Raw genomic sequence first — 26,833 nt, forward strand, 5'->3', positions numbered from 1 at the left:
CCATTTCAGTCGTCAATAATAATTTTTTTGTACATTCAAATGAAAAATTAAATGAATCATACAATATTATTTTGCGTGATGATCATGTTTACAAAAAAAAAAAATCAAATCACGTTCTACATTTAAATAAATTGAATTATACTAATTGTCTATGTTTATTGCATAAATTATTTAATAATATAATAATAAATGGATCAGCAAGAATCACTTCTCAGTCTCCGTCACTGATAATATCATCAGCATCTCGGAGTAAACATTCATCAAGAAAAAAATGTAATGATCCTAATCGTTTGAAAAGTTTAACTTTCGTTTTGGGTGGAATATCATTATTAATTGCTAATTGCAGTGATGATTTCTTACAAGGTATTATTATTAATATTAATTTAGCAGATATTTAATATTTTCAACAAATATTATTTATAAAATTTATTGTTGTTATGATTATATATATATATATATATATATATATATTTTTTTTTTGTTTTCAGAGAAACGATTTTTAGAGCAGCTCAATATGGAAATATAACTGATTTTAAAAAGGTTATTAAGTTTTCAAAATTGATTAATTGTTTTACTTCTATAAATTTATAAAAATATAATTAATCAACAGACAGTAGCTGAAGGATTCGATGTAAATAGTAGACACGTTTTTGGATGGACAGCGTTACAGTGTGCAGCAATAAATGGTCAAGTTGATGCTGTCAGATTTTTATTAAGTAAAGGTAGCGATGTTAATGCAGGAGATGAATTTGTCAATGTTTATAATACAGCTAAAGAAAAAGGAGTTCATTATTTAGATGGTAATTATCGTAATTATTTTTTAATAATTATTTTACCACAATTTTAACGATTATTATTTAACAGTCTTAATGAATCGAGAAGAAGAATTTTCTGATGGACTTAATAATAGAGCTTCATTTAAAGGATTCACAGCTTTACATTATGCTGTACTTGCTGATTCTATATCAACAGTCAGAGTATTATTGGATGCTGGGGCAGATCCAACTATTGAAAATAATTCAGGGCATAGAGCTGATGTTTATGCAAAATGTGTTGAAATAAAAGAATTACTTATAGAGCATGCCAAAAAATATGATGAGATAATGAAATCCAAAGTAATCATTATTTGTTTGTTTACTTATTTATTTGTATAATTAATAAATTTAATAATGATTTTTAGGAAGCGGAAGAACGACGAAGATTTCCATTAGAGCAAAGATTAAAGCAACATATTGTTGGTCAAGAAGGCCCTATTTCTATTGTTGCATCTAGTAAAATTTTTAATCACAATTTATCATTAAAATGTTTTTTTTTTTAATTTTTTCTAGTAGCGATAGTAATAATAATTCATATTATTATTATTATTCTAGCAATTAGACGAAAAGAAAATGGTTGGATTGATGAACAACATCCTTTGGTATTTTTATTTCTTGGTTCATCTGGTATCGGAAAAACCGAATTAGCAAAACAAATGGCTGCGTATATTCATAAAAACAAACCAGATGCATTTATAAGATTAGATATGTCTGAGTATCAAGAAAAACATGAAGTGGCTAAATTAATTGGAGCTCCACCTGGGTATTTTATTATATAAAGTTTCAATTAATTATTTAAAAATAATAATAATTATTATTATTATTATTAATTAGATATGTTGGCCATGATGACGGAGGTCAGTTGACTAAATTGTTGAAAAAAAATCCAAATGCAGTAGTACTGTTTGATGAAGTTGATAAAGCTCATCCTGATGTTCTTACCGTTTTGTTGCAGTTATTTGATGAAGTAATTTTTTTTAAATAAATTTAATTTCATATTTATAAAAATTGATTAAAATATTATTGTTATTTCTGATTTCAGGGTAGATTAACTGACGGCAAAGGAAAAACAATACAATGTAAGGACGCTATTTTTATAATGACATCAAATCTTGCTAGCGAAGAAATTGCTGAACATGCGATACAGCTTAGATCTGAGGCAGAACGCATTTTAAACTACAGGCTTGATCAAAATTCCGATCAAGATCAACAGCCAGAGCATATTGTCATTTCAAGAAATTTTAAAGACCAAGTTGTTAGTATATATAAATAAATTAGTTTAAATATCTATCTATGGTAAATAATTTTTTTAAAAAATAATTTAGGTACGGCCAATACTAAAAGCTCATTTTCGCCGAGATGAATTTTTGGGTAGAATAAATGAGATTGTGTATTTTTTACCATTTTCTCACGCCGAGTTGATCAAATTGGTGGCTCGTGAATTAGAGACCTGGGCTGAAAGAGCTAAAGAAAAGCATATGATTGAATTGAAATGGGATCGTGAGGTTCTTTCAGTATTGGCTGATGGGTATGACGCACATTATGGTGCTCGTTCTATTAAATATGAAGTTGAAAGACGCGTTATTAATCAACTAGCTGCTGCACATGAGCGTGGTCTAATTGGTAAGATCATTTTTAATGAAAATCAATTTTTGATAAATAATTTAGTGATTAATACAATATTATTTTAGGAAAAAAGTGTTGCGTTAAATTAAAGACCAAGTGGTATGAAAATGGTGCTAGTATTACGCTATCTGTACGACCTGCTGGTGTAGAAGATTTTGTCGATATTGTCGAAACAGATAATCTGATTAAAAACAATAATAGTAATATCAATAAGAACAAGAATAATAATAATTAATAATGAAGATGATTTTTGATGATGATGATGATGATGATGATGATGATAATAATAATAATAATAATAATAATATAATATTGATTATATCAAAGTTTTTCTGTATCTTCAACTTTTACAAAGATGTGCAGAAATCTATTTAGGATTTATGATATTTGATTTGTTAAATAAATTAACAAGTAAAAAAAAAAAGATTGATAATTATTTTAAAATCTAATAATTAATTTTAATTACTATTTTTTTTCTTAATTCTCAAGTTACCTGATTTTTTCAAATATATTATATACAGAAAATCATAAATTATATTAATAAGAAATGAAAATATCACAATAAATAAACTTAAAGTTATCATAAATTAATTATAAAGGAAAAATATTGATTATATTCACAATATTTTACGTTTCTACGAATATAATATAAATATATATGTGTATATATTTATTAATATTTATAATGGAAATGTTTCAATACATCGCAAAAATACAAACAGAATGTTGGATTTTAATTAATTATTTGATACATAATAATGACTTTTTATTTTTATTTCCTTTTTTTTCGTTTTAAATAGATAATGATACTTATAGAAAATTGAATTACGTGTTTTAATAAAATTTATTTTTTTTAGGTACTTTCGTGTGCATTTGTATTTATTTTATTAGTAATTTACTGGACAAGTTGATAGTAACTCCACTCTTGGAATAATTATATTTTATTTTTTTTCAGTTAATTGTATATTATTAAGAACGTACAGATACTAGAAATATAAATAGTTAAATTATTTTTTTTAGCATATGTATAATATAGCATAGTATATTCATGTATATAATTTTTTGAAAAAAATTTTTTAATTTTATAAATACTGTTAGTACATATACTTTATTGGGATAAGCGTAAGATTCGGACATGCTCAAGTAGTTCGAGCGTTCTGTTTTTTTTTTTTTTGTTTTTTTTTCTTCTATAAAGTTGTTGTTTTGTTTGTCAATTACAATAATATTTATTTTTTCATTTAGAAATTTTTAAATGATTATTTGTTATGTTTTTATTTTATATAATATATCAAGTCAACCAACAATTATATGTTTTTTATTTAATAATTAATAATTAATATTTTTTTTTATTCATCAAAAGTTTGTTAAATTTTTTTTTCTTTTAATAACTTTATCATATTAATAGTGTATTTATATATAAATTAACAAATATATGTTATAATGTATTTTTTTTTAGTTTAAACATTTTAGTTAGAATTTAGAAGAAAAAATGAAATAGTGTCGAATATATACGTGTTATATAATTATATTGAATTTATTCAACATGAGTTAAGTTTTATAGACAAAGTTTAAATTTAGGATAAAGTATTTTAAAAATTCACAAGAATATTCAATAATTTTATAATTAAAACCAATAAAGTCATTTGATATGTAAAATCCAATTTGGTCAATAAAGTATTCCACTCAATTTTTTGTATTTCATTAGTTTAGTAAATAAATAATTATTCATTTAAATGCTGTTATTGTTTTTTATTTTATTTATTTATTTGTTTGTAATTGTTTTTTTTTTTTTTTTTTTTTTTTTTTTTCCCTAAAGATTGTGTAAAATCAGACTTTAATTTTAACTTTTTAATTTATAATTTAATGGCTGAGTCATTCGGAGCTCAAGCTGTTCGCGTATTGCTTCATCAAAGGTGAAAACAATTAAATTTTTTTTTTCAAGCGTTTTGGGTTCCATTTAAATCTATAAGTATAATCATTTTTATTTCGATTCAATTCGAAATATATATATAAATTTTTTTTTTTATATTATCATCATCATTATAATTTTCATATTTAGAGTGTATAATATTTTTAGTAAATTTAATCAACTTTGACAACATGATTATATTTAATCGTAGTTTACGATACAAATTAACGAAAATTATATATATATATATATATATATATATATATATATATATATATATATATATATATATATATATATATAAAATCAATAATCATATATGTATGTTATATATATTTTATTTGAATTATATATTGTGCATTTTTGCGTTGCTTTGCTTGTATTATTTAACTGATGATATAATAATTATCTTCATTGTGAAAATAAATTATTATTTTTATTTTTTATGACAATATAAGCGTTGGCTTATTTTATTTAGGCCAAGTTATATATTTTAATTATCTCAACTTTAACTCAATCAATCATTTTATTTTATATTTTTAGTTTTATCAGTACAGGTAAAAGTTTATTATAGTTATAATTATTATTAACTTTCAAATGGCCTGCTTTTATTTTCTTAAATTATTTTTTATGCATCAAAGAGAAAAAAAAATACAAGAAAATAGTTACTTTTTCCATGTCATTGCACTTAATGTACAACTTATCAGTTGTATTTTAAAAATGTTTCTTTGTACCTTTACATATTTTTGATAAAATAGTTTTGATAAAAATAAAATTATATTGAAAATTTTTTCGAGACAGTAATTATAATATTAATAAAATAAAAAAAATTAATGAAGTACATGCCACATAGCAATAGCCTTTCTGGGTGATTGAGTTATACTTGTCCAATGTTCTCGACTTTGATTTATAATGTCAGGTGCGCTGGTAGCAAGGTTTCCACTAGTTGCCGGTCCAACAATACACGAGCCAACAATGGAATTCCCACTCATTTCACTGCTGGCATCCAGTACACATATCTGTCAAATTTTAATGATTCTATTATATTAATATTAATAGCACCAGCTAGTAAAAATTTAATTTATATGTATGTAAATATTACTTCAATGGCGGAAGACGCCAAAGTACTAGCAGGAATATTAAAAGACATGGCTTCATTCCAAACAGGACTTTTAGTAGCTTTCTTTACTTCAGTTTTTTTTTTTTTAACTCTTTTATCACCGGACAGTAAACTCACTTTGACAAATGGATCCAAGGTGTCTTTTTTCTGCACAAAAAAAAAAAAAAAAGTATAATATTAATATCCATTAATGATAGTAAAGAAATAAAAATAAAAAGTAAAACCTGGGGTGGAAATAAATTTCTTGCTTTAAGTATCATCACTGTAAGTCTTTCAGCGCTTGGTAAATAAGATAGAGAGACAAGAACTTGTTGTATATCCTCAGGCGCTTTCTTTTCACGAGCTATCTCGCCCCAAACTTCGACAGGTGAGGTGGATGAAACAAGTTCAAGTTCTTCCATGGCAACTCTTACCGAACCAACAACATCATTTCGTGAATAACGATCATAGTCAAATACCTTAAAAAAAAATTAATAATAATAATAATAATAATAAAATAAATTTATTGTAAACGAAAATTAATATTATAAATATAATTATTACCTGAAGTAATAAAGTTTTTTCTTTTAATTCATCATAACTAACAGGAAATCTGAAATGTTGATCAAAAAATGGATTTGGATCATTTCTATGGATATGAGTTTGTCGTTTTCTATTATCAACCTCCGGACTAAGGGTAAGCTTAACAAAAGGATCGTTAAACCCTCCTTGATCCGTTCCAGCAAGATCGTGCGCCTCTATCAGATGAACATGTAGATCTGATTTATCAAAATCATAACTTAAACGTAAGTGAAGACGACCCATACATTTTCCAGTTCTATTAATTTAAAAATAATAATTATTATTATTAACAATATACAATTGATAGATTATCAATTTTATTATTATACTAACCTCCGAGCACTTAAAAAAAGTGGACCATCACGGCGCAGATAAAGATCTGGCTGGAGAGATCCCAAGGGAGAAGCTGGAGGTGCTGGGCTACCATCACTATTATTGTAATTGTAATATAAATATATTAAAAATTCTGTATTAAAAAAAAAAAAATTTTTAATTTTTTAATTTTTTAATATTTAATAAAAGACCTTATTGATGTTCTAGGTGGCGGAATTAAAAGAGGTGAAAGACATCGACTTGCTGGTTTTGTTGGTGGTACTATCCCTGTAGATGTACTTGTTGCGGTTACTAATGCTCCTAAAGATGATAAAGAGCTTTGGGATGGTGAAGCTATTCCAGTTTGAGTACTTCCTGTACAGCTTGTTGGAGTTCCGCATCTAGCATCTAATGAGGATGCCCGTGCTGGTGATGGTGACCTTTTGTAAGTCGTTTAAACAGTTATTGCCATCATATTTGTTATAAAAAAAAAAAAAAAAAACTAAAAAGAAAAAAAAACCTTGAGCTCCTGCTGGGTGGGTACGACGAAGATGCATGAACCAAATCATGATGATGTCGACCATCAGGGCCAAAAGCTCGAATTTGTGGTGATGATCCACGGTAGGTTGATGACCCAGATGCGGTACCAATAGTGGTGGCCCCTTCTAATGAACTTTGTGAGCTTACCGAGGGATTTCTAACGAGAATTCTACCCCCTGGACCTTGAATTGATGCTCCGCTGCTTGGATAACTTCGACTTTGGTGTGGTAAGCCTGAACCACCTTTACAGCAATGCAATATAAATAAATTTCTAATATTGTTTTTTTTTTTTTTTTCTGGTTTTCTTACATACTAGGTTGTTTGTTTATAAAAATTATCGTTGTAGAATAATATAAAATATTGTACAATAATAAAATGATTAATAATTTACCGTCAGCCCCAGTGGATGATGGTGAGGGTTGAATTGCGTGATATTCCTTTGAAACATTAAATTCCTGAAATATAAAAAAAAAAAAAAAAAAATGAGTATAATTTAGTAAACTATCAATCCTGTGAATGATCTGAAAATATTTATCAAGTTTTATAAAAAATTTTAGGTGGTTAAATGTACTACTATTACAGTGAGTCAGCGAGATAAAATATATACAAGTAGACTTATGTCAATACTTGTATTATATAAAAAAAAATATACTATTGTAAAATATTTAAATAAAGTAGTTTATTTTTATTTTTAATTTAGTTACCTCTGGGAATTTAAGCAATTCATATATCATTTTCCCTGTATTCTCTTTTGACCCCGCCTTGACCTAAATTTCAAATCTGACACAACCCCCAAGGATATATCGCTACTATTTTATTTTTTGTAAAATAAATTTATTAAACTCGTCGTTAAAATTTTTTATAGTTAAAAAATAACAAACGGTGTACACTATAATAGAGACACAATATTATTTATTGGAATAGATAAAGTTTTTAATGACTTTTATATAACTTAATCGGGGAAAAAAAAAAAAAACCGGAAACAAAATTTAAATTTATAGGTACAGTGTACTCATATATTATTAATAAATAAATACGTAAATTTTAGTTTTTTGTCGTTATTATCATTCCAAAAATATTTTTTGTATTAATATAAACTTATGGTATTCAACAAAGAGAAATAATAAATTTCAACAAAATATATATTCAATTATTTATTTTTTTTCAAGTCACAAGTTTCATGTAATCAATAAAATAAATTTTTAAAAATTCATTAAATCAATAATTGAGTAATTGAATAGTTCCATTTAAATTTAAATATAAATTGTTATTTAATAGAAGAAAATATTTAATATATATTAACTTTAATAAAAAATATTTGTACACAGTATACTTATAATTGATTAATTAACAGTAAAATACCATAATAATTAAGCAGTTAGAAATCTAACTTGCTATTCTTGTAGTTATTCTTCTTAATATATTTCAACATATCGAATTTCACAGTAACTTTAATGGTTTCTGATTTATCTGATAAATTTTATTGAGTGTATTAGTTTAACAAATATATTATTCCTTTAATAATATAATTAAATTTAAATCAACTATTTGTAAAAATTTTGATAATTTATTACAAATAAAAAATATTTGCGTACATCAAACAGTTTGAAAAATACAATTGAAATTTTTGTTATTTCCTATATTATTATTTAATACTAATATATATACCTCTTTTAGAATTTAATAATACGTTAGTACAATAAAATATTGATATGCTTTATGAATATTATAATAAAATATAAATAGCAGAATAAAATACCAAGAGTTTAATGTAATAATATAATAATTGACAATTAATTACAGAGAAGGATGGACATGCAATGACAGGAGTAGCATATAGGAAAAGGAAGATAAATAATGGTAATATTATTATTTAATATAGCTGATAGCTGATAGAATATGTAGAGAGAATGTCGGTCAGCAATCATATTATCATATCTATACATGTATAATAGGACAGTAGTACGGCAATAGTCAGAGCTAGCTGACAAATTTATTAAATAAAAAATCGACATTTAGATTATAATATCTGTAAACTGTTACATTTTAGACTTTTTAATAATTAATGATTATAAATTTATTATTTTATTAAAATGACTAACTATTTATTTTAAATTTTATTTTTTAAAACAAGTGCAACAAGTGTATTCTATTATTGGATGTGAATAAAATAATAACAGTACCTCGGAACTAGTTGTGCTGTCAGCGCTGTCAGTGGTTGCTACTGAAGAAAGGGGTGATCGTGAGGGAGAGCCCCTCTGGACCCAACGATCTCGTATTATTGCAACCCCAGTTACCATTCCTATTCTACTTCCAGAACTATTGCTAGAATTTTTATCAACTTTATTTCCACTTCCACCGCTTCCGCCGCCGCCGCCGCATGCTAACTCCAATACATCCCCAAATACTTCCGACAACTTGTCCGGCACTTTGCCGAGTGCGTCCAATACCACTGCTATGTCTAAGTGCTTATATAATTATTTCTTTTTCTTCTTGTTTATTTTTATCAAATAATTATATTTTATTTATTTCTATTATTATTATTATTATTATTATTATTATTATTATTATTATTATTATTATTATTATTATTATTATTATTATTATTATTATTATTATTAATACAAGCGTATCGATTCAAATCCTTTTTTCAAATGATTGTCAATTTATTGTTATGATTATCAAATAGCTTTCAAAAATATTTATAATTATATATGTATTCACTCAAGCTCTATTATTTTAAAAGATTTTTTTATATAAACTCGGCTCTTTGATTTATTTAATTATGATTAGAAATTCAATAATGCTTTTGTTTTTATTGTTATTCAAATACTATAATCTCTTTTTTATTGAAATATTTTTATCGTGGATTGATTGTTCTGATTCTGACGTTGATGTAGTTTTTTATAATACTAATAAGAAAATAATTGAAAGAACAAAGGAATTTAAAATTTATTAGAGAGATTTATTTTTATTTGATGATAAAAAATAATAAAAAAATCAGGCACTGATATTTAATAAAATTTTTCACTTAAAAATTCATTCAATTAAATTATTAATAAAATATTTTTGACGTGTTATGTGTAATTTAATTTAATTTTTTTTTTAATTTATTATTTGTCAGGTCACTAGTTTATTGAATATTAATTTCACTACTATAATATTAATAATAATAATAATAATAATAATAAAATTGAATATAATTAAAATTGTTTTAGATAAAAATACGCATCGCGAAAATATAATGGATACTACAACAGAACAGCTGGAGTATCCCGAAATGAGCGACGGTGGCTATCACAACGACTACTATAAGGGTGACGACGAGGGCAACGAGGACAAATTCTAAAGGAACAAGGAGAGGGTAGTAACTGCTCCTGATTGCGCGATGTGAGTCGACGCGAGTCGAAGTAAGTCGAAGTGAGGCCAGCAAGGGTGGTGTGTGGTGATACTAGTATACTACACTATGCAAGGAACACAAGGCACATATCTACCTGATAAACTTTCAGCTCCCATCCTTGCTTGTCAACCGAGCACCCGTCTAGTGTATAACACCGGTGAGAGTGAAACAGAAATAATAATAATAATAATAATAATAATAATAATAATAATAATAATCATCATAATAACAAAAAAAGTAGAGAGAGATATCTATGCGTGCGTCGCAACAGGTTACACTGTATTGCTTCTAGCCGTTCATATCCACCTAGGTAAACTGCGTACAGAGAACACCGTATGCTCCTGGATTCGATATATTCTATATCGTCAAGGTCTACTACTACACTCTATTCCTCACCTTATCTATCATTTTCATTTATTATTATTATTATTATTATTATTATTATTATTATTATTATTATTATTATTATTATTTATTTATTTTTTTTTTTTTTTTGATAAATTAAAATAGTTTTTCTCTGATGTGATTTATTATTTGGATCTGAAAAAGTTATTGAATATTTTTTATGGTGATTTTTTTTAGAATTTAAATGTATATATAAAAATGAGGCCGACTTTTATGTTTTGTATATTATCTCTTGTTCTAAAACTTATTAATAAATATTATTTGTTTGCAAAGAAAACTGTTCATGATATATGTAAAATGTTTTTAAATTTTTAAATAACTAAATTACAAAGTCTGCAATTTAAAACCGAATTTTTATTTTATATTTTCTGACAGTGTATCAAACCTTACATTTCAAACTTATGAAAGAACTAACAAATAACTATATATCTTTTCTATTCTAAGACATGATAATATAATTGTAAATTTGTAAATTATTTAATTTTATAATTTAAAATTGGGGAGGAATTAGAGACTACATCAAAGTAGTAGTAGTAGTAGTAGTAGTAGTAGTAGTAGTAGTAGTAGTAGTAGTACAAAAATAATTTCATCAGACAAAAAATTTATCAGCTTCATAATTATTTGAAATAATTAAAGTTTAATAATAGTGATAAATAAATATAAATAATGTCTACTGGTTATGATTGTCATCTTCATTATTATTATTAAATAGTTAAGTTAGTACCCTCTATTAGAAAGCGGAAAGTGGGAAGTAGAAAGCGGAAAGCAAGTAGTGGTCTTGAAAGCTCTGATACCTACTTCTATATATATATATATATATATATATAGCTTTTATTGTAGAGAGTTGTATTGATCGTAAATTTTAGATTCGCACGGTAACACCAAGGACCAAGGACCACTACTCAACTACTCAACAACCCGAATGCTATACTCTCTTAGTTAACTTTCAGTTATTTCAACCTTGTTTTCCCCAATAAATATATAACTAATAACTTATAATTTTTTTCTTATAATTAAGGTCGTATTCTCTGCTATACCATTAATATTTATTACTTAATATATTAATCAATATCTTAAAGCTATGCTTTGTTACAACTAAAAAAAATATTTATTTTTTGTATTATGTTAATTATGTTCGACAATTGAAATATAAATTTAAAGTATAAAATTAAAAAAATAAGTTATAATTTATTAGATAAAATAAGTTTGGAAGAAATTTTTAATAAAAATTATTAAAAAACTAATCAATAAAAAATTTTTGTTTGATGAAATAAAATAATAATTTTTCTAAGACGTAAAGAATTAAAAAATGTATTAATTATATCAATTTTATCAGTTGTCATATACATAAAATATTAACAATCGGTAATTCAGAGAGTTTTAAAGCTCTCTAATAAAATTTTCGGATTTTTATATTATCAACCTAGACTAATTTGTAAAATTTACCGCGTCTACATCAGTAGTTAAAACAGTCATTAGTCAGGCATTGTTAAAATTGACAAAATAATGAATAAAAGTATCAATAAAAATCTAATAAATACCTGAGATTGAACTGCATAATAATTGCGATGAGTTTTCCTCCAACAATCAAGAACATATAAGGGTGAATTTTTGTCTTTACAGTTATTATTATCGATTACTGATGAATTACTATTATTGGATGGTTCAGGTGGTTCAGGCCAACGATCAAGCGTGCTCCAATATTTATTTAATCGTTTCACCGAATAATATCGATAAACAACAATTGTAACGGCAACCACCAAAGCCAATCCTGTTCCAGTTGCTGCTCCTAAAACTGCAGCGGAAACCATTTCTAATCAAATAAATCAACACCCAAAAAATCTGAAATCATTTAATTTAAAATATTTTAAATGTTTTAAAAAACAACTTTTGAAATAAAAATATAATAATTAAAATTCATTATGATCATTATAAATATTATGGAAGATTTTGCTCATTTGCTTATTTGCTCATTCATCTGTGAACCGGGAATAAAGTCGTTGATAATTACTTTTTGCTTAAGCATCAAATAACGCCTACTATAGTACGTAATTAAGAATTATATTGCTTCTTTGTTAATTGTACTATTATTTTACTTATTTTAAATAGAGTAATTTACATAACCATTCATAGAAATAGTAGTTTATTATTTTTATAGTTGAAATAAATAAGCTATGAATTATTGAAAGACAAGTAATGCCTTTATTATGTTTTATGTATTATAATATAAATCTAAAATGTCATTTAAATTTCATGCTTTGGTGAATTCTTGGTCTGCTTCCACAGTTGCGTAATATTAAATGCATACTGTGTATTTATATTTTTTCGAAAACTATTATCATTAGATACAATCTCCCCTTAGTAAATAAGTAAGTAAATAAAAAACCCAAATAAAATAATAATCAATCATTATTAGACACTTTATTTATCCCCTTAGAAGCTAATAAAATACGGATTAAACTGTAAAATTTATTTTCTTTTCATTGTTATTATTATTATTATTATTATTATTATTATTATTATTATTATTATTATTATTATTATTATTATTATTATTATTATTATTATTATTATTATTATTATTATTATTATTATTATTATTATTATTATTATTATTATTAACAGTTAAGTCTCATTAAATAGTTGAAAGTGTTACATATCTATTGATTTATCTAAAGTAATATGTGATAAGCTCTATGATATGATAATAAATCGATTAATTTATCTCATTCATCAATACCGGAGCTGGTTATTACTTATAATCGCCTGGTACAATTATTTTATTATAGACAAACTCCCTCGTTTTATCAATGATCCATCTATGAATATTTTTTTTTTCTTCTCTTAATTAACATTAATAATAATTATATTTCCACTAAAGATAACATAAGTGATGATAAAATTATAAAATTGTAAAAAAAATAATAATCTTTTTAACAAATATTTAACTTTAACTAGTAAGCTATTAATAAATATTAATAATATATTTTATTTACCTGCAATTATTTGTTTTATTTTAAAAATTATTATTTCGATTTATTTACTTCTCATTACTTTTTACTGCTATTAGATATTTATTAGAAGGTAATTAAAATTTGAATCACAGATTTTATATTAAAAAATGGTGAAATTAAAAAAAATTTTTAAGATTTAAGAATAAAAAAATAATGACATATGGATGAAAATCAGCGGTGTATATATGAAGATGATGATGATGATAATAAAAGTAATAATAACAATAATAATTGAAGTGATAGTGACTTTCCGAGGCGTAACGTGGCCTCACGACTGATAAACCGACAACCGACGTTGGCGTCGCGACGACCACAGACCTCGACGTGGGACGCATAGAGAAAAGACAAGAGCGCGCATGTAATACTACTCACTATGTATCAATGATCTATTATATTTATTAATCATATATACGAGTAAAAATCTAGAAAAAAAATTAAGCTCTCTATTAAATGGTTCAACAACCACAATAACTAATGTTATTATTATTATACAGCAAGTACCAATAAATAATCGAAAAGAATAAAAACTAAAATAAAAGTTACATTAATAGAATATTATAAGAATTATTTTTTTACTAAAAATAATTATATTATTTATTTATTGATTAAATTATTTATTTTTATCAATCATTCTTAAGCCTCCATAAATAATTATGCAATTACAAGTTTTAAAATTACATTAAATTATATGAGAATTGAGTAATAATAATTACTAAATATTAACAACAATTTTTTTATTATAAAAATAAAATTTGTTAAATTATTTGTACTTGCGGTATCGTTTATATATTTTAATTGATATCATATATATATATATATATATATATATATATATATTTACTACATTTTTGCGGTATCCGGTCGATAAAAAAGAAAAGCTCGGTCACGAAAACCTTACGCGTTTGTAGGTAGCTGAAATATATCCTACATTACAATATTGCTAACTTTATCGAATGTTAATTAAAAATAAATAATGACTTCAAATTCCGATATTTTTAATTGTTTTGTTGTAAAAATAATTAAATTAAATAAATTTGTCAGCTTATGTAATAAAAAATCAAACGAAAATGATTAAAATCCCCAAATGTTAATTTAAATAGTACAGCCTTTATTTAATCATACATTATATTAGTATATCAACATTTGAATTATTAATATATTAATAATAAAATCTAGTATAAAAAATAATATATGTAAATTCAATTACTTAGTATTTTTAATGTAAAGTAATAATAATATACATATACGTATACACGAACTAGTAGTAGCAGCAGCAGCAGCAGCAGCAGCACGAGGGTGTAATTTCGAGTTCTGCGGGTCGACTCTGCGACGGCGCTTTATGATATGCCAAGTATATATACATTATATATTATGCCTCCTTGTTTTCTCCAGGTTTTGCTCAGTCCAGTGGTAGCAAGTGATAGTAGCGGCACAGTCTGGTTTAAATAAAAATAGAGCCAGTAACCAGTCGTTGTTGTGATACGAGCGAGCGAGGGTGGGTCATGTGAGCCCGTAAAAGATCCGCGCACGCGAAATAGACGAGATAGACCCCATTAAACCACGGTCATTCATTATTTTTTTTTTACATTTTTTTTTTATTTACATCTAAAACTCTAAGTAAATAATACCAATAAATAATAAACATATTTAAATTATTGAAAAATGATAATAATGTATGGGAAAAATAATGTGAGTAGAAAAATTGGGTGGAATAAAAATTCTCGTGATTATTTGTGTCACCACGCTTGGCAGCGACTGGTAATCGACAAAGTCTACTGTTAAAACCCTAGTCTAGAGAAGGTCGACTAATAAACAATCAACACACTGGACATTTACTCGATATAGTCGACGTAAGTTATTTTTTTTTTTTCCACATAATATTTTATTAAATTTGTATAAACATTAATTAAGATTTATTTTATAAAATTTTAGGATTATTTTATAAAAAAAAAATTATTATAATAATAGTAAGAACAATAATATTTGATTTTAATCAAAACAATTAAAGGAAGTGGTATAAGAATCGATAATTGTTTAAAAAAAAATGTAAAATAAAGTTAAAGAGTGCTTAGAATGCACCTTGACCTTTTCACCTAGTGGATGACAGAATAAAGGAAAGAAAGAAAAGAGAATAATAATAATAATAATAATAATAATAATAATAATAATAATAATAATAATAATAATAATAAGAAGAAGAAGAAGAAGAAGAAGAAGAAGAAGAAGAAGAGGAAGAAGAAAAAGAAGATGATGATAAAGAAGAGATGAGAGTAAAGCATCAAGAGAATCAGTGGGAGTCGACATTCTCGTGAATGGGTCGAGGACTAACATACACATACTATAATACATCCGCCTCTTTTAACATTTATAAATATTATTATTTTTATTATAATCCTAGTTATTCATGTTAACCTGTATTGACTGTATTTAAAAAATTTTTTTTAAATTCAACCTTTATTCTATCTTATAGTCATTTTACATACCTTTATTTAATTTAATATTACAATAAAACGAAAATCATAAATAATTAATTACTAACGACAAGTTTCAGGTCTTGTTCGACACAGGTTTCGTTGTTAAATTTACTTTTTTTTTTCTCGCGTATCGTCAAGTTAACTTATTTACACGGTAAAAGAGTCATGTTCGGTCAGCTCTAAAATCTATTACAGCATTTTTAAAATAATTTTATTATATTGCAATGTACATCAGTCATCCATTACCGATATTCTATAGTGACTCACTAGAGTTTTGTATGACTAAAACGTTTTTTTACTACTTAATGGAGTAAAAAAAATTATTTTAATCAAAATATAATCGGATTATTCATATTGCAATGATCAAAACTTTTAAAATTATAAAGAAATTGTCTGATAAACAAGGAAAAAATTACTTAATATTTTATCTTATCAATTGATATCATCGATATTAATCGAGATTTACTAAAAAAAAAAAAGTAAAGATATTGTTTTTATTATTATTATTATTATTATTATTATTTTTTTTTTTTTTTTTTTTTTTCACGCGATATCTCTCTACTCGGTCACGAAAGGTAAAAGAAGTCTAAATGGCATGAACGACTAGCTTGGAAAAATAAACTTCTGAAAGCGCTCAACCGAACCGTACATCGATAAAAAATAAAAATAAAGAAATAACGAAAAAATAGGATAGATATTGTTGACGCTGACGTTAACGGTGATCTGAGCTTTCTCAGCTTTTTCAGTTTTTATGATTTTTATACAATACTTTTTTTTTCCGAATCTCACTCAATGATTGGCGCAATATAAGCAACCGAGATAAAAAATAATTAACTTAATTTAAGAGATAAATTCTTAAACCGAGTGAAATTTATTTGAATCAAAAATAATTTCCTAGAACAAGAATTTTTCTCTTTGATATAACTCTATTTTTTTTTTTTTCTTTTTTATTATTAAAATTTTTCGATATCGTTAAAAAAAATTATAAATTATAAAAAAATAATAAAATATCAAAAGACAAAGACTTGATTAAAGTTATAACTTTTCTAATAAATATTATATCGACAAATGCTATATCGATAAACTTTTTAACTTTTTTAGTTGAAACAAGAAAATAAAAATTTATTAAAAGTTTACTTTGAGACTTATATACCAGAGTATTCATATCACTACACGTTATATATTAAGTATTTATGAGATTACCCGTTATAAAAGTTTTTTTAATATATGTATGTACTTTGATCACTATAAATGTTATATACTTATTAAGAAGTTTATTTTAATTATAATTTATAATAAATGATAAATCTATAAAACAACATGAAAAGGTATTTTTTGTACCGAGTAATAAAATAACTCTGATTGATGGAAAAAAAATTTGCCTACGGAAAAAAAAAAAACAAAATTAATCGAATAGAGTGTAGGCGTTTTGTTTATAAGTACGTAGGAGTTTATTTATTTTTTTGTTGTATTATGTATTTTTGTATAGATAAACTTGAGTAAGCATTAGCAATAATATTACTAGGCTCGGAACCGGAAATTAACCTGTGAATAGTTTGAATTTATATGTAGAGTATAATTGATGATACTATCATCGTTCATCGTTCATCGTTGATCACACACTAAATATTATACATATATGTATACTGTTAATTGCCAATCGATGATGTTAAAATACAGAGCTCCTGACATCCTATATAATATCCTATATATATATATATATATATATATATATATATATATATATATATATATATATATATATATATATATATATATATATATATATATATATACACAAGGATATCTTTAAAGCCAATTTAACGATTGTAATAATAATAATAATAATAATAATAATAATAATAATAATAATAATAATAATAATAATAATAATAATAATAATAATAATAATAATAATCAAAAGAAAAAAAGAAAAAAAAAGAAATGAAATAGATATTTTTATTAATTAGTGAATAGCTGAAAGCTGAAAGCTTGCGGTATTGGATTTACGATCGATTTGTATAGGTAGTAGATAGATACCGAGTACTCTACAGACTACTCTGTGCAACGACTACACGTCAGTTATACTATTGAATACTCGATGTCTGATGCACGCATGACTGAAACTTTCAGTTATTGACATCTATTCTTGTACAATAGTTAATTAACAATTGTTATTGATACTATAATGAACTTATAATCATTAAAAAGTTTTTCTAGGATTAAAATTATTATTATTATTATTATCATCATTTTTCACTCTCAATTAATTATTGTTGAAAATTGTTAATTAAATATAAGACAGTTTTCGAGATATTCAACTTGAATAACTTTTAGTTTTGTTTACAACTAATTTAAAACTAAACGATAAACTTTACCATTTACAAATTGACAATTAAACTTAATATTTTTATTATTATAATTATTTTATATTTATAAAAAATAAGAGAGTTGATAATTTTTTTATTTCTTAACATTCTAACAAGTTTTGTAGAATTGAGGAATGTTTCAAACAATTTTTAAAATTTAATTTAAAAATTTAAAAACTTGCATTCTTAAATATTTATTTAAATATAAATTTTTAAGTAATTAAATTAAATTTAATTGTTTCTAAAATTAAGAAAAATTTAAGTGTAAAAGTAAAAAACCAAATGAAATAACTAAACAAAAAGACATGACAGGTTCGTGTTGAGAGAACATTGACCGCGAGCAGTTGAATAAAAGTTAAAGTTTAAATAATTTTTAGTGTAATATAAATACTGAAAGTATAAAAAGATATTATTTTATTCAAATAGTCGAGGATTCTCGGGAATACCCGAGTTTTCTCAAACGCAATGCGCCTATGCGCCATCTGGCAACAATCCATAATGCCTTTCTTCTTTTTTTTTATTTTTTATTATTATTTATTTTATGCATTCATTACGCCACGAACAATCCCTACTACAACTAGGTATATATATAGTATTTTTCAAGCTCTTGTTCAGCAACTCTTGCTTCCTATTTTTAATTTTTTTTATTTTATATCCTTGTTGGTATTTTCATAATTTTTAATTAGTATTTTAGTATTTTAATATTTTAAATATAATTTTACAATAATATTAATAAAAATAATTATTATTATTATTTAAAAAAAAAAAAAAAAAAAAAAAAAAAAAAAAAAAAACCAGCTAGTTTTAACTATCATGTAGTAATATGTAAAATATATACGCATTGATGCATCATTTTCAATCCAGAAAATATAAAGGAATAAAATAGGTCAGGCCATGGACGAATTATGAATTGTGAATTATGATCATACCTATCCAGCCAAAACAATTGAAATTAAATCTGGTCAAGGTAATATGTATAATGCTTTATTTTCCCTTTTATTTTTATTTTTAAAAGTTTTAGACGCTTAAATAGATTTAAAAAAAAAAAAAAAAAAAAAATTATAACATACAAATAAAATTACATGAAACTTATATATTTTTTATTAAAAAATATGTAAATAATAGATTAATCAGCAATGTGATACAGTATTTAAGGTATTCAGTGCATTAAACACATAGATATATGTATGAGTTATTCCTAAAGAATTTATGTAACATTGTGATGTCAAATTTTCCGGTTAAATTCATCAAACATTTTTCCTTTTAATTAATTAAATTTCCCACCAATATATTCTATAGAACGTGTGATTATTTCCAGATTTTTCATCGCACTTTATTATAAATGTTTATAAAAATTTTTAACATAAAAAATAAATTTTTTTGAATGAATGAAATTGCTGATCATATCACAAGACAGACAAATTATTCTTACAATAGTAATTATTATTATTATTATTATTATTATTGATAAAAATGGAAGCTATATCAAATACTATAATCGTCGATTGAATTCCAATGCCAATACATGCTGCAGTAAATAATGATCAAATCTGATAAAATATACTTGAAGATGTAAAATCGTTTAAAAAGAAATATTTATATATATATATATATATATATATATATATATATATATATATATATATATATATATATATATATATATATGTTTATTATAAAATTATAAATATTTAATTAGTTATGGTTGTATTTTAAATAATAAATATAATTGAATAAAATATCTGTATTATTATATATAGGTATATGAAAAAAAAAAAAAAGAAAAAAAAGTGAATGACGTTGCAGGGTAGTGGAGGCTAAAATCCAGCGCAATAATTGCTACCATTGTTTATAGCCTTGAGATGGAAAAAAAGTGAAGATGGCTTTTTTTGTTTCATTTGCATTTTTTTTTTTTTTTTTTTTTTTCTGGTAAATTTAACGTCCCATCTAGTATACTGCTCGATACTAATTTAAAAAAAATATATTTGCATGTCTAATGCGGCTACTACGCGTAAATATATTTAGTCATTCATATAAAACATAATTTATAACATATTTTTCAACAAGTCAATATTAGTGTGAAAAAGTTTATTGAACTTTTTATGGAGCAGACTATACAAATATTGTCAATGAACTTAAAGCCTTCGGCAGAATGCTCAGTATTCTTTAGCGCTCTATTCATCACCAGATTCATTTATTTTTCCTCAAAATAATGCTTTGACTTTTAAAAACAAAATAATTATTAAATAAAGAATAAAGAAATTTATATATTTATTTATTTAGAAAAAAATTTATCTTTGTTTTATAATTACGACTATAGTTACAATACGCTATAAATTAAAGAGGCTTCTAGTCAAAAGTGATCTAAAAAGAGTAAAAATATAAGATAATATAAGACTATATGAATAGCATACATAATGGTAAGAGCTTTCAGAGCACAAGTAGACTTAACCAACTAAACCAAGTTAAAATCAACTCTTGTTTCATGACCTCTCATATGTGTCAGATACAATGCCATCCATTCAATTTTTTTTTTTTTTTTTTTATTTTTTCTCTTCAGTTTATCAGCTCATCACTAATAAGATAGAGTTTGATGATGATGATGATGATAATAATAATCATAAAAGATTTTTTGTTTTTGTTTCAGCTCTCAAGTCGGAAAATTATAAATAAAATAAAATAATAAATTTTAAATATTATGGGCTGGGTAATAACAACATTAGGAGTTGCCTTGGCGCTTGTTGTTATAGGAGGAGCAGCTTTGGTCTTTTACCGAAGGTTTTTTTTTTTTTTTTTTTTTTTTTATTTTAATATTATTTATATTATTGATAAATGAATAATTTAATTTATAAAAATGCAGGTATGGTTTAAATTGTAAATGGAGCACACGTAACATCTGGAGCGTGTGTGAGGAGTGGCGTCAAAGATTGTCATGGTTGTGGGCCCCACGAGAAGAAAAAGTATTTAATATTTTAATAACTAAAATATACTGATAGAAAAAATTTATTAAATTTTCATCTGTTGTAAAAATCTAACTATAAATCAATTTGATTTAATTGAAATTAAAGGTAGGACTTGTGAAAGCTCAACATCCAACAGCTCAGACTATCCCAGGCCTATATCGACAGTCTGGTGGTAGTACACAGTCTCACCATCTTTTACACAGCGACAGTGATCTGAGATTGGACGCTCAAGGAGCTTTTACCCGGTAAATATATAATAAATAAATTAAATAAATAAATAAAATAAATATAATTTTAATTTATTTTAATGGTAATATTAAATTTTGACTATAAAATAGATTTGAAGCAGTAGATCGAGACCTTCATCCTCCACTGGGGGGAGGAGTTGGATGTAATACAACAATGATTCCACCGCAGCCTCTGAGACCAGCACCCCAACCAAAACCGACACCCCGGCCTCGACCTTCTCCTCTTCAAACGCACAATACACCTGAATATTTACGGATGCAAAATTCTGGAGCAGCTCCTTTAACTCCACCACCAATACCGCGTCCAGCGGGTGCTCATCACCGGAAAGATCCCAATGATCGGAATGGATCTGTATTTATTTTTCAAAATGAAATTCCTAAAATTTACAGCCAATACAACGGAAGCAGACAAACTGCTACCGGTATCAATGGCCCCCCGCCTTCATTTAGTTATAATTTACACACTAAATCTGTACCTGAGAGTATTCAAACGAGTGGTTGTGGTTACTCTATTAATAACCAAAATTATGAGCCTGCAGCAAGTGATGAACATGAAAAAAAATTAACCTTTGAGTTTCAATGTGATAGTGTAAATAATATTAAAGAGAGAATAAAAGATAGTTATCATCTCTGTAGAATAAATCGAGAAACTCCAGACACGGCTAAGCTTAAATATGGAGTTTCAATTTGTCAGCTCAATGAATATTCTATTCAAAAACAAAATTTACAACAACAGCAGCAGCAGCAACAACAACAACAACAACAACAACAACAACAACAACAACAACAACAACAACAACAACAACAACAACAACAACAACAACAACAACAACAACAACAACAACAACAACAACAACAACAACAACAACAACAACAACAACAACAAATTCGACATAATATACATTCGAGAAATGACTCAAGGGGATCTTTTAATAGCTTCAATTTTACCAATTCAAATTCATTTATTGAATCAATATACGGGTCTGAGGCTATCACAAAGTTACTGCAAAATTCTCAAATTTATTCAAGCCAATTGATAAAAAATGACGAAATTGGACAAAATATTGAAATGACACCCTTGAGAAATTCAAATATTTTTCCGGATGACAATTACGGGATTGACATTCATGGAAATTCGAAAATTCAAGGACTGCAGAGAGTCTCACAGTACATTCAAAGTTTGCCAGACGTACCAAATTACAATTCACTGAGTGATCAAATACACGATGATCCAAACACTGAAGATGAAGGAGTCCTAACACCGGGTGACAACGATACACCTAGTCCTGTTCCACCCCCAGCTCCGCCAGATCCATCAAATCATGATCCTTCACTCCATAACAAGTCTACCAGCAGCAACAGCAGCAGCAGCAGTCCCACTACCGGTGAGAGAATTTTTAGCGCTCTGAGGTCTGTTACATCTCAGAGCTACATTGACGCTTCCGAATTTTACAAGTAAGTACTTAATTTTAATTTTAATTTTAATATAAATTTTTACTAATTTAAATTTAAAATTGACAGCTCAGTGCTTTCCTCAGCTCAGCAAGTTCCAATGCTAACTTTCCCCGGAATGATACGATCTAGCCTTAATTTAGAAAAAAATCAAACGGTAAACGGTATACAAGATGAAGTTTCAAATTTGTACATTGATGGTGAGCCCGCGGCTATTGGTATTGATTGCTCAAGACGGACATCCGACCTTTACAGTCCGGAGCTTAATTTGGAAGCTCATCGGACCGCGCAAGAGGTAAAATAGTGAAAATAAATGAAAAATACTATATATATTTTTATACTTACTGGTGTTTGATTTTAGGTCTACAACAGTCTCCAAGATCCCCCTTCATCGCCACTTCTTTTGAAGGATCTTAATCAAGAACCGTATCCTTATATGTCTGATCCTAGTTTTACCAGAACATCTGAGGTATATTTTATTTTATATTAATTAATTAATTAATTAATTAATTAATTAATTAATTAATTAATTAAATCGAAAAATTAATTCGAAATTTATTAATTTTTTAGGATATATTTAATAGTATAGAACAGAGAAGAAAAAGTATGGAAAGACTAAACGGATTTCATGATTATGTAGAGATGGATGAAATTGATAATGTCAGGTAGACATTAAAATTTAAACTCTACTATCAAAGTTAATTAAAAGTCTCTTTGCGTCAATTAAATTAGTGTAAATTTTTTAAGTAGGAGGCGAAGCAGTAGCCAAGACCTTTATAATGCTCTAGAAGAGGTTCAGCTACAGAGAAGACTGTCACAAGTAAGTTTAATGTATAAATATTAAAATATTAAAATATTAAAAATAAAATTTTATTTAAAAATAAACAGCAACTGATAGAAGACTCGTACGGATATTCAAATTCAAATTCAAATTCGTCAATAGATGTTGAAGAAATAAGTTTAAATGGTAGACGTAGTTCGCAAGGGCCGGAGCCAGAGCCACCACCTGATGAAACAAACTTAAAGAGAGCTATAAGTTGTGAAAGCGTTTGCTCAGATACAAGTGTTATACTTGGAGATATTGAACAAGTAATTGTTGTTGGACTAATTTGCGTTGGCCTAGAGTATGAACGGTGGGGAGGACGTGGAGCTGACATCGAGGGTGATCTTGTTGTTAGTGTTCTTGAAGCGAGAGATCTGATTGCACCTGATGGACAACCTGCTCAAGACACTCTTGCCAGGTTATTTTATTATTATTATTATTATTATTATTATTATTATTATTATTATTATTATTATTATTATTTTTTAATAAATACTTATACTTATATTTAAATTGATATTTTTATTTTAGAGTATGCCTTCTTCCGGATAGACAAACACATGTACAAACCAGACTTTATAGAGGATCACCTTCACCAAGTTATCAGGAAAAATTTTTATTTCCCCTTGATGGAGGTCCAATAGGAAGGACTTTATTAGTAGAAGTAAGCATTTAGTTCGGAATAAGTTAAAATAATCAAATTATTATTATTATTATTATTATTATTATTATTATTATTATTATTATTATATTATTATTATTATTATTATTATTATTAGAGTAGATAAAATTAAGTAATTAATTTTTTTTTTTTAAGATATTTTCAGTAGAAACAAATATGGGGGGTGGAGTGTTTCTTATTGGTGAAGCTTCATTAAAATTAGGACCAGCAGCTCGACCACCAGCTACAACCTGGCTGCCTCTTGTTTCTCCAGGTCTACCTGTTCCTCGTTTGGGTGAACTTTTGTTTTCATTAAGCTATTTACCAACTGCCGAAAGGCTCACTTTAGTTGTAGTAAAGGCCAGAAATCTTGACACAAATAGTCCAGTACCAGGGGATTTATTTGTTAAAGTAAAGTTAACATAATAGTTTATTTTTTAAATATATTTACTTAATTTTTTCTATTTTAATTATACTTAATTATATATAATTTTTTAAGGTGTACCTGCTGCAACAAGGGAAAAAAATACACAAGAAAAAAACCTCTGCTAAGCGAGGTGAAAAAAGTCCAACTTTCAATGAGGCCATGATTTTTAACGTGCCTGCTCATACTCTGCAGGTAAAGATTGCTGAGACGTTAAATTAATATATAATAAATCCGGATTTATATTTAAATTAAAAAATAAAAAATAAATTACTATTACAGACAATTCAATTGAGACTGACTGTAGCTGAATTAAATTCCGATACTACAACTAATTCGAAAGCATACTCCATAGGTCACGTTATAATAGGTTCTAATGCAACTGGAAAATCATTAACACACTGGCGACAAATGTTAACAGCTCTTCGGCGCCCGGTTGTTATGTGGCATCCGCTTAGAAAATGATTATTTTGTTTTTATTCAATCAATAATGAAAGTAATAAAATTCAATACCGGGCAAGTAGATATACTTTTATTTATTTATTTATAATTTATGATAAGTCTCATAATTTAAATTATTATTAAAAAAAAAAAAAATTGTTCGATAAACAAAATCAATTTATTAATTGATCACAACTCTCAAGTATTTTAATATGTTTATCTTAATTTTATAACCAATCCATAACACTTCTGTGACAAATATCAATAATTCATCGTTGCAGAATATAATTCATATTATATTTTTAATTTATTAATATCATATTACAGTACTTAAACTAAATTTCTTGTACTTTACAGACTGAAAATACTTAATTAAAAATTTTTTTCATAATTATCAATAATATCCATTGATGAAAACCAAAAGTCCAAATTTTTATGCTTATTTTAAGCCTATTAATTGATATTATTAAAAAATTAATAATGTTAATTGTAAATTATTAAATTCCATTGGTAGTTAATTTATTGAAATATAAATTTTTAAAAAATTGACAAGACGATAAATATTAATAAACGTAAAAAAATCTAATAAAAGGTATTTATGAGATGCCAAATAATTGATTGCAAACAAATATAATAATTGTGAAGAAGAAAAAAAAAACAAAAAAAAGTTAAATTTACCATTAAAATGTTTATTATTTAAAAAAGACCATTGTGTCACGAATGTTGTTGTTTTCAAAAGGAATTTTAACGTTTGTACAGAGTTTATTAGCAACGCATTATTAAATATGAAAAAAGATTAAAAAAAAAAAAAAACTAAAAACAATACAATAAATTTTTCTAATTAACGCCATCATCAACTATTACTACTTCCATTATTTATTCCATAATTTAAATAACAATTGTTGTTGCTGTTGTTGTTGTTGGTGTTGTTGTTGTTGTTGTTGCTGTAGTATAACTGTGCGTAGCCGTTAATAATTTTAAAATAATAATGAAAAAAAATTATTATTTTTTTAATCTCATAATACGCAACTTCAGTACCATTTACATTGTTATCATTGTTAATAATATGTAAAATGCTAAAAAATTTTTTTTAGCTAATAATTATTTTTCACATTGTTAAATAATTTAATAAGAAATATATAAGTTATAATGCTGTTTAATTTGTAATTGTTGATTTCTTCAACAGTACTTGACTTAAAAATTTCAATTCTGCCCATAAATCAACTACCAACTATTAATTACTCATTAAATAAATCATTAAAAAAATGAATTACTT

The 26,833-nt window shown here is 25.5% G+C and overlaps 3 protein-coding genes across 7 annotated transcripts; 2 read left to right on the top strand and 1 right to left on the bottom strand.

Moving 5' to 3' along the window:
- Positions 1-601: 601 nt before the first annotated feature.
- On the top strand, positions 602-2,902 carry LOC141526219 (mitochondrial disaggregase; the record flags this gene model as incomplete). Its single annotated transcript, XM_074241086.1, has 8 exons — positions 602-800; positions 865-1,115; positions 1,181-1,271; positions 1,371-1,578; positions 1,650-1,782; positions 1,858-2,070; positions 2,141-2,438; positions 2,507-2,902. Coding segments are annotated over 8 exons (1,563 nt in total), but the record flags the coding sequence as incomplete, so codon positions are not given.
- Positions 2,903-4,697: 1,795 nt separating this feature from the next.
- On the bottom strand, positions 4,698-14,231 carry Sytbeta (Synaptotagmin beta). 3 transcript variants are annotated; one of them, XM_074241231.1, is made up of 11 exons: positions 13,685-14,231; positions 12,230-12,530; positions 9,067-9,351; positions 7,275-7,338; positions 6,864-7,125; positions 6,556-6,783; positions 6,365-6,460; positions 6,014-6,287; positions 5,695-5,928; positions 5,453-5,617; positions 4,698-5,369 (listed from the first exon to the last, which is right to left on the bottom strand). In XM_074241231.1, the coding sequence occupies exons 2-11, from the start codon at positions 12,497-12,499 to the stop codon at positions 5,181-5,183; spliced, it is 2,067 nt and encodes a 688-aa protein (XP_074097332.1). In that variant the 5' UTR covers positions 12,500-12,530; positions 13,685-14,231; the 3' UTR covers positions 4,698-5,180. The 3 variants fall into 3 exon arrangements, with proteins under 3 accessions (XP_074097332.1, XP_074097333.1, XP_074097334.1); XM_074241232.1 differs by lacking the exon at positions 9,067-9,351; XM_074241233.1 differs by lacking the exons at positions 12,230-12,530; positions 13,685-14,231 and adding an exon at positions 10,378-10,465.
- Positions 14,232-14,830: 599 nt separating this feature from the next.
- LOC141526277 (uncharacterized) lies at positions 14,831-26,833 on the top strand. 3 transcript variants are annotated; one of them, XM_074241198.1, is made up of 14 exons: positions 14,831-15,552; positions 21,193-21,323; positions 21,406-21,505; positions 21,614-21,753; positions 21,847-23,211; positions 23,278-23,503; positions 23,570-23,677; positions 23,779-23,873; positions 23,956-24,028; positions 24,097-24,449; positions 24,563-24,695; positions 24,849-25,103; positions 25,192-25,311; positions 25,399-26,833. In XM_074241198.1, exons 2-14 carry the CDS (start codon positions 21,244-21,246, stop codon positions 25,579-25,581), a joined length of 3,231 nt encoding a protein of 1,076 aa, XP_074097299.1. In that variant the 5' UTR covers positions 14,831-15,552; positions 21,193-21,243; the 3' UTR covers positions 25,582-26,833. The 3 variants fall into 3 exon arrangements, with proteins under 3 accessions (XP_074097299.1, XP_074097301.1, XP_074097300.1); XM_074241200.1 differs by having other exon boundaries at positions 23,959-24,028; XM_074241199.1 differs by lacking the exon at positions 14,831-15,552 and adding an exon at positions 18,691-19,512.

This window comes from Cotesia typhae, unplaced genomic scaffold, assembly GCF_013202065.1.
Source record: "Cotesia typhae breed Kobodo isofemale line unplaced genomic scaffold, CoteBio_Ctyphae contig_33, whole genome shotgun sequence".
Classification (NCBI taxonomy): Eukaryota; Metazoa; Arthropoda; class Insecta; order Hymenoptera; family Braconidae; genus Cotesia; species Cotesia typhae.

What these genes read in the sequence shown, in the direction of transcription:
- Sytbeta (XM_074241231.1), bottom strand. Translation starts at nt 12,499, where the DNA reads ATGGTTTCCGCTGCAGTTTTAGGAGCAGCAACTGGAACAGGATTGGCT. An exon ending in AAAAAACTTTATTACTTCAG is followed by an intron (nt 5,929 to 6,013) that starts GTAATAATTATA and finishes TTTTTTTTTAAG; the next exon opens with GTATTTGACTATGATCGTTA. An exon ending in GAAATTTATTTCCACCCCAG is followed by an intron (nt 5,618 to 5,694) that starts GTTTTACTTTTT and finishes TTTTTTGTGCAG; the next exon opens with AAAAAAGACACCTTGGATCC.
- LOC141526277 (XM_074241198.1), top strand. Translation starts at nt 21,244, where the DNA reads ATGGGCTGGGTAATAACAACATTAGGAGTTGCCTTGGCGCTTGTTGTT. An exon ending in GCTCAAGACACTCTTGCCAG is followed by an intron (nt 24,450 to 24,562) that starts GTTATTTTATTA and finishes TTTTTATTTTAG; the next exon opens with AGTATGCCTTCTTCCGGATA. An exon ending in TGCCTGCTCATACTCTGCAG is followed by an intron (nt 25,312 to 25,398) that starts GTAAAGATTGCT and finishes TTACTATTACAG; the next exon opens with ACAATTCAATTGAGACTGAC.